Here is a 14845-nt window from a genome sequence, read left to right as displayed (position 1 = left end):
TGTGGTGATGGTTGCACAACTTTGTGACTGGACTAATACACATTGTTTTATTATTTTTTTAAACTTTAAATGATGAGTGACTTGGTATAGGATATGAATTATATTTCAATTAAACTCTTTAAAAAAAAGAGGATTAAGGAATATGTGAATTCCTTCACTATGTGTGGACCTTATTTGAATTCTGATTCAAATAAACAAGCTGTCAAAACAAAATAAAACATATTTATCAAACAGGTGCAAAAACTTAGGAGTTAGTGAAACAGGGTTAAAAATATATTTTAGGTCATTGGTTTTATTGATGTAGTTCCTCAACTGACCGAGAACAACAGTATACTAGAGAGGTTGTTTTGTAAAGTTGTTTATGGTCATGTACTGTAACCACGTTGGGATTAAAATCTCCTTAAATATGGGTAAAATGTATTAAAACCCATCAAATTCCCATATGTAACATTCTACTTATACATTTCTCATTTGAACACCAGATATCTGTGATGCAACTTAAAAATAATATTTTCTTTTGGGAGGCCCAGGTAGAAGAATTTCTTGATCCCAGGAGTTCGAGACCAGCATGTACAACACAGTGAGATCCTATCTTACCAAAAAAATCTTAAAAAAAAATTAACTTGGCATGGTGGCATGTGCCTATAATCCCAGCTACTCAGGAGGCTGAGGTGGGAGGACTGCTTGACCCCAGGAGTTTGAGGCTTCGGTGAGCTACAATTGCACAACTGCACTCCAGCCCCGGCAAAAGAGTGAAACCGTCTTTAAAAAAAAAGGCGCTTTCTATTTCAGAATGTTTATACTACAAGTAAGTTTCACAGCATAAATATCCCACATAGAAATATGTTATAAATGAATTTTTTTTCTGTTTTGAGTATTTTTATAAGTAAAAAAAAAAGTATTCAGATTTAGTCAGTAGACAAAACCAAGAAATGGGCATCTATTTTAAGCACTTTAGAACACGTTATATTAGTCACAGATGCTCATCTGATTGTCTTCTCCTAAGGGAGCAAACATAACTGAATTACCATTGCTTTATGGGTCCTCATGAAAGGAAAATCCACTCCACAATAAGCAATGCTGTCAAGACAACAGTAAAATGCTTTCTTTTTTTACGGAAAATTTTAACATTGTATTAACAGATGTAAGGTGGCAATTTGTAATATTATAGTAAAGATCAGGACAAAACAAAACTACAGAATACGTTAACTTCCTGATGACTGCTCAAGCAAAAGCAAAATCTCTCTTACCATCCTGTTGATCCGCACAAAGTCTTCAGGTTTTTTTGCCCAAGGGGGAAGATCAACATCATTTACCACTACTTCATCTTCTCTGACTCCAAGATTATAGCCATTACTGTTGACAAACATCTCTGGTAGGTAGTAGAACTCTGGAATTAGTTCCTATCAGGAATAAAAATGAAGCATATTAAACCACTTTATAAAGATCAGTTGTATGAAACTATTAACTTATTAATTATAAATGGAATAAAATAACTTCTTAAAATGAATATTTTATGACTTAATTCTATTATATTCTTCATTTATTTATTTAAAGATCTGAGAGAGGCATTTCTTGTGAAAAATTTACTTGAAAATTTATGTTTATGATAAATGATATTTTAAAATGTTACCCATTTTCAATCTTATCCTCCCATAAATTAATGAAGAGAAATTAGTATACAAATTAACAACTGTTCACAATAGCATTAGAAAACAAATAGGTAAAGCTATATAACAAGTCTATGTTGTGTAAAAACCTTTTCTGAAAATTAATAAACTATCCAAATTAAAAATCAATTGCCAGTATTTGTAACAGATCACATATTTTCTACTTTTCAACTATACTGACAATTACAATATGTGATTTTTATAAAGAGACTATAGTTTTCACTTGATAAAGTATTTTTATATCTATAAATGAACACAATAAGAGATGATATGTAGTATGATAATCAGTTTTAAATATTTAATGCCTGCCATATAAATGACAGGTTTTCAGTAAATTGGATGCAAAGATAACTTGTGTTATACATAAGTGTAGCATAAACAACTGCATTTAAGGTGAACTTGTGTTTGATGCACGATGTCTAATTTGAGGTTTATGTTTCTTTAGAATAAATCTGATACAGAAATGAACTAATTTTAATACCCTTAAAGTTTTTGTTTGTTGTTGTTTTTTAAAAAGTTATTGGGAGAAAATTAAAGCAAACTACTACAGTTTTTATATATACCATTTATATAATCTTTTTTCAAATACCAAGATAGGTTTGTAAGGCTATACCTTTATTTGTGTAATATGACCAACACTGATGGCATAGCACCTGAAATTTAACTCTCACTGTAGTCTTTTCTAGGGATTCATAGAAAAAAATTAAAACCACCAGATATTGAGGTCTTCCAGTACACTGAATCCCTAACTTTCTAGAAAAAACATATATAAAATCTTTCTCCTCATGAGTTCTCCCACTAAAATGAACATATCTGTTATAAATGGGTGTTCATTTTAGTAATGCTCTGTGTGAATCTGACCATTACTCTTATGACGATCCCTGTGAACCATAAGAAAAATACACATTTTCATTTTCTCCAGAATTATGGGTGCATCAACGGATCTCTATATAAGTGATTTTTTTGGATAAATGCAGCTTTGCTTTTTAAGAATCACAGTTTTCTTCTATTTAAATAGAAATCTTTCTAAAATCTTTTACATATTTCTCTGACATTTATTTATTCATATAGTAAAGGTTTTTAGTACCAGAAACTGTGATGGGTACTCAGGAAACAAAAAATGAGTAAGACACGGCCTTACTGTCAAGTAATTCATAGTCCAGCCTATGGAGCAGATGTAGAACCAGATGGTTATAACACACAACAGCAGCTGTGGAAGAAGGGAGCTGGGAGGAAACAGCAGGGGACTCTGGGAAAGTCAGGAGAGACTTCATTGGAGATGGACATTGGAGTTGGATCATGGCTAAGATGAAAACCAGGAGAGGGGGCGGGGCACCCTCAGAGAGTACTATGGGGCGGTGAGAAACTGAGCACAGGAGGAGCATAGGGTATATTGCGAATAGATCAAGACAAAGGAGGGATGAGATGGTGGGAGGCAGATAAGGCCAGATGACGAGGGAAGTTTTCTGAAGGATAGGCTGTTTGGATTTTGTCATATTGGTTATTAAAAACTTAAGTCAAATTTGTTTTATAGCAAGATGCTGTGTGACAAAGTAAAGGAGAGATTGGAGAATGGGGAGATATGGAGTGTTATGCATGTGTAGGGAGGAGGAAGGGAGGGAAGAGAGAAGGGAAACTGCTAAGTGTGGAGAGAAAGGGGCCCTACTGTGGAACTTCACCAAAGGGGAAATCTGCAGCACAGCAGCCAGGGTCAGCAGAAAAATGGGGATGAGGAAATAAAGTTGTGGAGCCAAGAGTGTGTAGAAAGAAAGGGAATTAATTACATGGCTCACACCAAGAGCCAAATGTGTATCAACAATAAACTATGTACAAGACAAAGGAAAAAGAGAATTCTAGTGGAATTAATATAAATTAATATAACTTTTCAATGACTCCAATGTGACAGGGGAAATGGATAAGAGCTGAAAGAAAAACCGTATGGTAGAAAACACGTTTATTTGCCAAAACCGATACAGTTTAACTGAGGGATAAGACAGGCTAAAGGGCGCCTCAGCGATGACTATTCTATCAGCAATGACTATCGTGAGTTTTATTTCCAGGCTGGGCAAACATGACAGTCACAGAAGGAACAGTTTGGTATGATCGCTGACTGGAGAGTAGAAGTAAAGAATCACTGCTGTTCTCACGTATTGGCACCCACTCAGAAATGCATATTATTATCTTATGACTTCAATGTATTAACGTAAAATATATAGTTTTCTTCTGCTCTTACTGTGTGGGAAAACATGAGGAATTAGTAAAAGGTACAGAGAAGGCAATGACTATTGCTATTTGCATATGACCTGGTCTTCATGTGACACAATAACACCCCAAAAGGTCCAAAGTGGGAAGGAATGTGAGCTTGTGCAGTTGCTGGGTTGAGAGGGGATTTACATGTACTAGACTCACATAAATCAGGTATTTCCCTTACTGCCCTTCAGCAGTTATTTGTGCTCACCTCCTATCTCTATAATGAGACTGTAGAAGCTTCCTTACAGGCAGAGAGGAATGTATACTTCCACATGTATATAGCAAAATATATTTAGTTTCATTTATCAACTCAAATAGTCTTAATTTATCTTATACCAACTTGGCACTCCATAATGTTTTTCATATATTATTTCTCATTCTTTCCTGTATAAAATATGTGGTCATTATTAACCTCCTTACCACTACAAAGCAATTTCACTGAAAGTCATTAAGTTAGATTCACAAAGGCACAAAAAACATAGGATGTCATATTTATTAATGTGAATAAAGTTTGGGAAAATGCAGTTTTAATATGAATAAAATCTGGACAAATGCAAAGTTTTGAGCCTCATTTCGTGAGGTTTATGTTTTGTTGGCTCCCTCGTAGCTCTTGGTGCTATTCTTTGCATGAGGCAGGTGCTCATTAAATATTAAACTATTAAAGATATTGGATGAAGTTATTTTAATAAGACTAGAAATCTTCTGGGGAATATGCAGATGGTTGGAAAAATGCCTCAAGATGGGGAAAGAGTCAATGAAGAACTTTATTAAATAAAAGGGAAAGGATATGAACCCTGAAATGAAATCTGCCTTTTAAGGGGAAACTTTTCTGTTTAACAAAATGTTATCTTGCTTATTCAAGTTATATTTAAAAGGTTCAAAAGTATAAAATCGCTCAACTTAAATACAGAAAAAGTTGATTTTAAAGTTGCCATCAGACTTGTTCCCAAACTGCAGAAGTGGCAGAAGACTAACTTCATTTGCATTTAGGCACTCTAGAAAGAATGGCACTATAATGTGGCCTCCACCAAAGAACAAGGCAGGCCTAGAAAGATCTGTCTTGATGGTTCTTTAGAAGGGCAGGAGGAAGAATACTCCAGTAGGAACATTCAAGGAGGCTCTAAATGGGGCTAGTCATAGAAAGAAGTAGTGTTACCAGGGCCTTCAGGACAACCTCCTAAGTAAGGATGGTTTCTGTTGGCTCCATTCTTATCAGGCCACCCAAAATGTGGTCATAAATTAGGCCATTAACTAAGATGTTGGTGTAAGCTGTTAGAGGCTTGATGTTTGAAGAGACAAAGAAACTCTCCCAGATTTCTCATAATGGGAACAATCACTAAACAGACATGTTTTAAACACAGATAGAAACTCTTGAAGCGCAGCTTATTTGCAAAGCCCCTAGAGGTTTCAAAACACCAGAGGTATCAGTCACTAAAGCTCTCTTAACCTGAAGTCTAGAGTTGAGGATAGTCTGGAGTTTTCTGAAGGGGATAGTAGAGGAAGTGAAATCACAAAAAGTCTAGGTGGAGGTAGCTGAAGCAGCAGAGTGGGGAATGTTTTGGTCTCAGTTTTATTGTTTTACAATCATGTTTCAAATAGCAATTTTTATTTAATAGTATGTAAACACAAAACATTAGTATAATTTATATTCACAATTCCATTATTGAAAAGATCTGTTGTTTTAAAAATATAAACCAAAGAAGATGAGTGTTTCATCTCTGAGATTCAGCCGGTTATGTGCAAGAGGATAATTACTACATCTGTGTGCCAAGGCGAGTAATCAACTTAAATGTTACCTGTGGTCATTCTGTTTTAAAACAGCAGGTAACATTCATTTTGGTACCTTGCTATGTCTTGGCACTGTTCCAAGTGCTTTACATATATTTTCTTAATCTTCACAAAAAGTTTGTGAAGTAGGTATTCTCATTATTCTCATTTTATAGACATGAACACTGAGGCAAAGACTGAGTGGGTAATTTGCTAACGGCTGCACTGCAAATAGGTGGTAAAGCCAAAAATCAAGACCAGATACTTTAAATCCAGGTTTCCTGCTCTTATGTTCTGTATTCTGCCTTTTAAAATAGCAACCCAGTCACTCTATATGACTTTACTCTGTCTTAATTTCTGCATAGCAACGATTATTTTCTCCATTTATTAATGTATGCTTGCATGTCCCATCATAGCAGAAATCCCAAGAAAGTGGGGACCTTGTCTATCTTGCTAAGAATTGTGCCTAACATATAATATGCATTCCATAAATATTTGTGAAATTAAAAATGAATCAAGATTACTATGTGTTTACCATATCCTAAATTTCAGGCATTGAAATGCTGATTAAAAACTTTGCAGGTCTTGACCTGGTTTTCAAAGTGTGATTCTTTCTCTCTCTCTCTTTTTTTTTTTAAATGCAGTTTTGCTCTGTCACACACGCTGGAATGCAGTGGTGTGATCCCAGCTCACTACAACCTCCACCTACTGGGTTCAAGCAATTCTCGTGCCTCAGCCTCCTGAGTGGCTGGGATTTCAGGTGTGTGCCATCATGGCTGGCTAATTTTTCTATTTTTAGTAGAGATGGGGTTTTGCTATGTTGGCCAGGCTGGTCTCAAACTCCTGATCTCCAGTGATCCACCCATCTCTGCCTTTCAAAGTACTGCAATTACAGGTATGAGCCACCACACCGGGCTCAATATATGTTTTTTAAAGAAGAGGAATCTCACAGCTACCAGTGAGTTGAAGATAAAGGAGGAGGCTGGGCAGGCAGTAGCTCTGGGATTGTCCCCCTAAAAGTTAGTTTCTTGATATGCAACAAGGTGGTGATGTCAGCTATGAACTCTTAGGGAGATGTGAGGATTAAATGAAGTAACTTTTTAGAAAACAATGCATTTTATAACTTTATATAAAATATATTCTACAAGCTACTGCTCTGTCAATTTTTTGAAGGGCACAGATGAAAAATACTACTTCTGAGTCTAGAGTTTACGCAGTACCAAAGTGCATCCTGTAATTCAGTAAAAAATTCTGTCACTTTGGATGTTTGTGTTTTAATAAATAGCTATGTAGACAGTTCAGATGATGCAAGTATTTTTAAAAATTGTGGAGAAAAAAATAGCTCACAGCAGTCTGAGTTATGTGAGGCATGCAAAAACTCATCAGGTCCAGAGAGACGTGAGTATGGGACATCAGTAACTCATGTTGCCTCCTCAACCCAAGCCTGGGGAGCAATTGTTTGAAAAAGCATTTTGTTTCTGACCAGCTGCCTTACTCATTATCTTCATGTTCCTGAAATCTGTGATACAAAGAACAATGTATAGCCAATGGCTTATCTTACTTTAATGTAAATTCTTGGTGAGCAACTTAGGACCTGCCTCTTCTTTTTTTTTCTTAAAAACCCATTTAGGATTGCTGCTAATTGAAGTATATATTCAGGGCAACTTGCTATGTTACGGAGTGACCATTCTTAAGCTTTCAGCTCAAACAAACTTTACACTTAATCTTATTTTCTGAATATGGTGATTTAAAGTTGACATATATATACACACACACACACACACACACATACAGTCTAACATATATTGCCTAGACTAATCAAATGTATTTTATAAATTGCTTGCTCATAAGAGTTTGGTTTATGTCTAAATGTACAATCAGACTATAGAGAATGGTACAAATCAAACCAGTACTTGAAATATTTTTAAAATTGATCACTCACAGGTTTCTCATAGAGGGCTGTAACAGTCCTCCCACCCCACCAGCCCTCTGGCATCTCCACTAAGTTTATCACTCCTCCCATAAAGAGGTGGAGTCTATTTCCCCTCTCGCTGAATATGGCCTGGCTTGTTTCAACACACAGAATGTGACAAGGTGACATTGCAAGGCTTCTTAGTGTAGCCTAAGAGTTAAGAGGCCTGGCAGGTTTTGCTTTAGTCCTCTTAGAAGCCAGTTACCACACGCAATAGTGTGGCTCCCTTGCTAGAGAAACATGTGACAGAGGCAGACATGCTCAGGCAGTTCCTGGCTGTCCCAGCCATGTCAGATGAGGCACAAGACATGTCAGTTTATAAAGCCACTGTAGATTCTGTGGCCTAGTCAAGCTGCCCCACTGTCACTGTGTAGCTTAGAGGTGAGCTGTCCTTTTTGAGCCTTAACTCTGATTGCATAATTGTCAATGAATAAATAGTTGTTTTAAGCCTATAGGTTTTGGGGTGATTGGTTACAAAATAAAAAATGACCAAAACAGAAATTGAATCCTCAAAGTGGAGTGCTAGTAATAAGAGGGATTTAACACATGATTCTGGCTTGGGATGAGACGGCTGGCAGAAGAGGGAGGGATGGTGAGGAGACTGGTGGGGTCTGGAAGATCAGTAAGGAAGTTGTTATTGGAAGCAGCTCCCCTTCAGAAGTGGTGGAAAATTAACATTGTCTTCTGCAATAGTTTCAAAGACAGAAAAAGTACCTAATAAGCATGTGTTTCTGACTAAGATTTCCAGGCAGAATGCTGAAAGTGACCATGGTTTCATCTAATGGTGTAAGCTATGCAAGAAAGATACGCTATGCAATGAACTCAGGAAGAAACTGTTCAGCTTTGAAGCAGTATTTCAAGAAACAGAAGGGCCTAGGACAATCTCTTCAATTGGCAAAAGAGTCTCAAAATGAGAAATAGGTTCAAGATGAAGATCAATTCCAAGGTGCTGCAAGTAAAATATGGCCATAGAATAAAGCTCAAATCAAGGATGTGGCTGTAAAACCATTTTACAAAAGTTAAAATTTAAGGTAGTGTTTATCAGACCTCCTCAGCTACACAGAGTGATTTGCTAGAGAAGGGGATTCTTAGGGCATTATCAACAGTATCCTAATTCATAGCTTGAAAGAGAGACTCCTGTTCCAAAAGGATTTGTGAGTATTAGCTTTTTTAAATTTGATACAAAGAAAGGCTACACAGTTTTAAAGCTATAGTACCAACTTGGGCATATGAGGCTTTGGCCCTAACTTTCTGTGGGTCAGAAAGCATGCAGAGAAAGATACTCAGCTGCAAACCATGGTTATTTCTCCTGGAAACAAAGGAACGCTTCAGAGGGCAAAGCCAATATCCCAGAGGAAGTGACCAGGAGCCATGGAAAGTAATGAATTAGGTAGCCAAGCCCAGATAACAGACCTGGGGCCTAATCCACGGACAGTCCCTGTCCCTGAGATCTGGGTAATTGCCAACTTGTGCCTGGCTGGATTTCAGAATTGCTATGAACCATTGACTGCTAGGTACCTTACACATTCTCCCCTTTTTGAATGGAGTGTCTACTGAAGTTCAACTCTTCCTGTCTTACTACCACATGCTGTGTGTACATGGGACACATAATTTGTCTTTTTAGTTCCCAGGTCTCCAAATTAGGAATTGCTGTGTCTTATCTGTATCTGGAGCTGATGTAGACATCAAGATACTAGGTTTTCAGCCTGATAGAGATACTGGGATTGGGCTTGCGGGGAACAAATTAAGTATATTTTATATGTAGGAGGAATGTGAACTTTGACCAGGGAGAGGATTGTGATAGATTGCTTCTAAAGATGGGCATAGTAATCCCTCGAACCTCAGTGTCCTCTTGAAATGTGACTTTGCCACTCATCTCATCAGGAAGTGGACTCCATGTCTATTCTCCCTCAATCAGGGCAGGCCCCATGACTTGCTTTAAGCAATAGAATGTTGTGGAAGTAACATGATGTGACTTTCAGGCCTAAGCATGAAATGGCCTTGCAGCTCCCATTTTTAAAATCCTCTTGGACATGAAGCAACCTAAGTAACTGGATGGACTCTGTGCTAGTTGTGGCTTCCTCTTTACCTGCCTGAGTGTGAACTTAAGTGAATCACTTATTATCTGTGAACCTTCTTCACAAAACAGGGATACTGACTGCTACCTCATAGGATTGTTGCAAGGACTGTATCAAACAACCAATACAAAACATGTTTGAAAACTATTCAGTATTGTATTTAAAAATGGGTTTACTTTTATAATGCGTAAGTGGACTCCTACAGAGGCACATCAGACACTAGATTGCCTATTTAAGATAACTGCTGTTCTGCTGACTTTGATAAATTTCTGTTAATCAGCTTCTTCTTAAGGAAAACGTCCAAGTAGTTTAAAATTTCCTAAATGAAAAACAGTGCAGAAAAACACCAAATATTATTAAAGGAATGGCAAAATGAGTATTATAGCAGGCATTTTGTGTCTATAAATGTGATTTCTAGTTTATTTTAGCAGGTACACTAAAATCCAATGGTATAGTTAATAGTATTATATACATTCTGTCAAAAAACAAGAAAATATCCTCACATGCAATTTCTAATTTATAAGCTTATGGCAAGCTCAAGCTGCTGAGAAATTGGACCTGAAAGTATGTCTTAGAATGATAGAAGACCACTATTAACACTATCATAATTGTATACCTAGTGCATCAAATCTGACATTTCAGTTTAATATATTTTGCTGAGAGAGCATACCATTTTATGGCTTCCTAGTGAAATCAAATCCAATCCAGACGTTTTCACTTTTCTAATATAATTCATTGCAAGGTTTTAAAGCTGCCATCTCTTTTCTTCTGTTTTTTTCAAAAGACTGATGCCCTGGCATTCATTAATTCCACAAGAGCTCATAATGGGTCAATGAGTCAGTGGCGAGCACCTCCATTAACTGTATTAATTTACACTGTGTCACCTTAATGGCATTTTGTCACAGCTACCTTTTCTGACATCTACATAGCTATTCAAAAAGTAATATAACAACTTTTGAAGGCATTAAGGAAAATTAGTGTAAGAACTTCAGTAAGTTGAATGTCACTGTTACCAAGACTATGCTAGAGGAAAGAAATTTTAAAAATAATAATAAAGTAAAAAGTAACTGGTCTGACTCAACTCCAGAGACCTCTCTCCTGAAAGGTCACTTCAGCAGCACTCCTCCTTCCCAGCTTGCGTTCATTAGCACAGGAAGAGACTGACATTAATAGAGACAGACAGAATAAAACCATCTACTGCATCCTAGTTCTCTTATATGATTATCTAAGTTAGCAGACACTGCAGAGATACTTTCCTTCTATGGAAATGGAAACACACTACCTTAAAAAAATATCAAATGCTGTGTTTTAACAGCTTAGAAATAAGAAATACAAACATTAGGTTTTAACACATAGGTAGCAAAACAATCACTATTCTTAGTAACATATTTTTTTCTCTGATAAATCAGGTTTAATCATTAATTTAGAAGATTCTCAAGTTAGCACTAGTTATTGCCCAAAAGTCTTATCTTCTCTTTAAGAACCTGGTCCTGAGAGCCTCAAATTCCAATGCTACAAAAGGAAATATAAATATGTTTGACTGGACACACACACACACACACACGCACACGCGCACGCGCACGCGCGTGCACACACACACACACACACACACACACACACACTGAACCATAACAAAGCTAAGAAGACTAAGAAACCATACTTGCAGTGCAACCTTCTGCAGTTTCAAAGATCTTTTTCAAATCAATAAGAAAAAGACATATGACCCAACTCAAAAATGGGCAAAATATACGAGTCAGTTTACATGTCAATAAATACAAGAAAAATGCTCAACTTTACTAAAGAAAAAGCAAACTAAAACAAAGATAACTTCATTTTTCACTTGCCAGACTAGCAGAAGTTCCACTGTTTAATACAGTAGTGATGATGGGTGTGGGCAGTATGTGGAAGGAGGCACCCTTGCACACTGCTGTAGGGAGTGAATTCTCATCTTTGAGGATGATAGTTTGGCGATATCTTAAAGAATAAAAAAATGTATATATTCTTTGAGCCATCTGTCCTATAAACAGGAATCTGCCTGCATGTATATATGAGTCCATCAGGATGTCTGTGTAAGGGTGTTCACTACAGCCTTGTGTTTCATGGTAACAACCAGGGAGAAAGACAGACTTTCCATCAATAGGAGATCGCATCCATAAATTATTGTATACATGTAGCATGCAGCCTTAAAAAGAAAGTCAAGCTATCTAAGATGTATTATCATATAATATGAAAGGTTCACGAGTGGTGGGAAGAGAGCTGAAAATGAGAGCAGTCTGTGTAATGTCAAGCTGGGGAAATGAGCTTCTTATGAACTAATTAAGTCTTTGGGGAAAAAAAAGCTGCATGTTTGTGTTCAGTACAGCTGCTTGAGGATAAAAAACAAAAAAACCCTCCCAAGTTAGTGATAGCCACCTTGGTCTTTGTCCTTGATGATGGGACCCCAGGAGCCCCCAAGCAATTAGTAATTAAATGTAAATGTTTCTGAAAGGGTTTTGAAGAGGAAAAAGCCTGGTACAGGGCATTGGTTATCAGAGACTGGTGCTATAAAGCATCAATGAAATTCTTAGGATAGGAAGTGAAATCTAAAACTATATATAAAAATTAGAATGACTGACCCCAGCATGTGTGCGGGCATGTGAGGCTGGAGCTCTAAAGTAAGTTGTGTGTGTGTGTGTGTGTGTGTGTGTGTGTGTGTGTGTGTTGATGTCAAATCAGAGTGAGCAGGCATATTCATTTGAAATTGGCTGATATAATATGGATATAGCTCTGAGTTAAAATATAAATAATCTTAACTGCAATAAGAAGCCTTCAATTATAGGTAAGAACATTTAATTCACATAGAAAATATCTGAGTGCTTTTTATGAACATTGTGTGAATTCTGGATACTACTGTTCAATGGGAGCCTGTGGACTCCCATTTTCTGTATTAATTCTCAAAGTGTTATTATATAAGAAACAGACTCCCTCCCTGACTTCACTGGTAACAAATCAGTTTAAATTATGGCTTATGGATATTTTTGAGTTTAATTCTCAGCAAAGTTGTAAGACTGCTAGTACTTCAAAGCTTAATATAGTCAGAATGCATATTAAATTTTCTTACTTTTTTACAAATGTGAGTATGTTGTATGCATATTCATTTATGTAAAGTTTGACAGCAACAAATAAAACACATAGATATGTTACATTCTACTTGGCTCCAATTCCGTTATTTTCTGCTTTGGAGAAATACTGAACAAAACTTGTATTCATCCAATTATAGTTCAGTAACACTGAAATTGCCTTTTATAAAATTTTTGCAATAGAGAAACATAAATATGTAAATGACAATTTTGATTTTAACTCACTACCTTTTGTTAGTTTAAGATTCTAAATGGAATGATACCATAACATTTTTATACTGAGTGACAGTAATGGGAAAAAAATGTGCCTGAAGAAAATGAGATTAAAATAAGAAACACATTTACCTATGTAATAATCTGGCCATGTAACCTTATTATTGGGAAAAATATGAGACAAATGAGAGAACAATATATATTACTGCTTTGAATACAATGGTTTTCTTTCTTAAAACAACAGCCCATATAAATGAATAACAAATCTCTGTATTTAACAATAGTTAAGGAGTACCAACTGTAAAATTACTCTGCTGTCTGGCTGTTCCTGGATATTGTGTGCATGTTGGTTTAATCTAACGTGTATTGTTGCATAGTATCCCCAGGCACAGTCAAGTAAAAGCTAAGGCTATACAGAAAAGCCTACATTTTAAATGGGTCTTGTCATTAATGCTTTATTAATTGCCCCAGGCTACGCAAACCCCAAGCCAGGCAAGCTATAACAATATGACACATTAAGGTCAAATCCAATTCCTGCTGTGTTTTATGGAATGGACCAAATATTGAGTTAACAGCAGGAAAGGCAATTTATAGGCTTTTCTTTCCATCTCCTGATTATTCCATCTAAATTAGATAGGAATGTTTTGAAATAACAAAAACACCTTCACTGAGTAATATAAAAGAATTTTCAATTATTTTCTATAATGTTCAAAATTATTTCCTTTAAGGTTAGAAGTACCATATAATTTTAACATGATGGAACAAAGCTGCAATATAAAATGTCTTATACATACTCACTTAAAAAATCAAAATTTCCACATATTTTGAAATTTAATGTTTATCAACAAATGAAAGAGCCTACCTTTACATCAGAAGTATCTCTCTGACTAGTTCTCCAAGACCTTGCAACTGACGAGAAGGTTCGATCTGGATGATCAAATTTTCCATCGTTTGCATTGAGGAAGAAGGTTGTGAAAGGTTCCTAAGCAAAAAACAGAATCAGAAGTTTGACCACTCTAAACACAGCTGCCCTCGTTCCTTTGTGAAACATGACTATTAAAACTCCTGAAGATGTGGAAACAAAGCAGGGTCCTAAAAAGATGCCCCCACGTTAAGGCAGTAGGATATGCCTGTCTGCGCTTGACTAGGCCAAGGCAGCAGTTGCCAGTCTGCAACTTTGGCAGGTCATTTTGCTTCTGGCCTTCTGATCTGTGAAATGAAGGGGTTCCCGTGCTCTATGATTTTCTGATAAGTGATTTTGCATCAATGACAATTCGTAAGTTGGATTTTTCTTTCTAATAATTAAGGCTATACATACTAACATTGCAATAAGAAAAATCACTCTGATACTGATCACTGCAGTGTGGAATTAGGTAGAGAGTGTCCATTTTAGATTACCTGTGAAAGACTACAAAAGTGTTAGTTCCACCTCATGGTCTGATGATGTTTTTAAAATGCAAATCCCTGGTTAAAATCCTTCAACAGCTCCTGGCAGTGATTAGGAGAAAGTCTAAACTACTTAATTTGTTTTACAAGAGCCTGTATGATCTGGAACCTGCTTAACTCGTATCTCTCACCATTCCTTGCTTCACATTCTAAAATCTTGCCACACTACTCTCATCTCTTGTCCTTTGTATGTGATGTTTCCTAGGCCAGGTACAAACTTACCCATTTATTTCACTATTCTGACCTGGCTAAATTCTTTTTATCATTTAAGATTCAGCCATGATGTCATTTTCTCCTGAAAAACTTTCCTTGCTCTATCATGGCTCTCCA

The 14845-nt window shown here is 36.4% G+C and overlaps 1 protein-coding gene across 12 annotated transcripts in view; it reads right to left on the bottom strand.

Moving 5' to 3' along the window:
- Window positions 1–14845, bottom strand: part of NBEA (neurobeachin) — a 707023-nt gene that overhangs the window by 63466 nt on the left and 628712 nt on the right. For all 12 annotated transcript variants that reach the window (XM_017537954.2, XM_037741813.1, XM_017537951.2 and 9 more), the window contains 2 exons: window positions 13932–14051; window positions 1251–1403 (listed from right to left, as the gene is read on the bottom strand). In XM_017537954.2, coding sequence (XP_017393443.1) covers window positions 1251–1403; window positions 13932–14051 — 273 coding nt within the window. The remainder of the gene's footprint in view (window positions 1–1250; window positions 1404–13931; window positions 14052–14845) is intronic.

The sequence above is a fragment of the Cebus imitator genome, unplaced genomic scaffold (assembly GCF_001604975.1).
Source record: "Cebus imitator isolate Cc_AM_T3 unplaced genomic scaffold, Cebus_imitator-1.0 Scaffold108, whole genome shotgun sequence".
In the NCBI taxonomy this organism is placed as follows: Eukaryota; Metazoa; Chordata; class Mammalia; order Primates; family Cebidae; genus Cebus; species Cebus imitator.
This window is presented reverse-complemented; position numbering and strand designations above follow the sequence as displayed.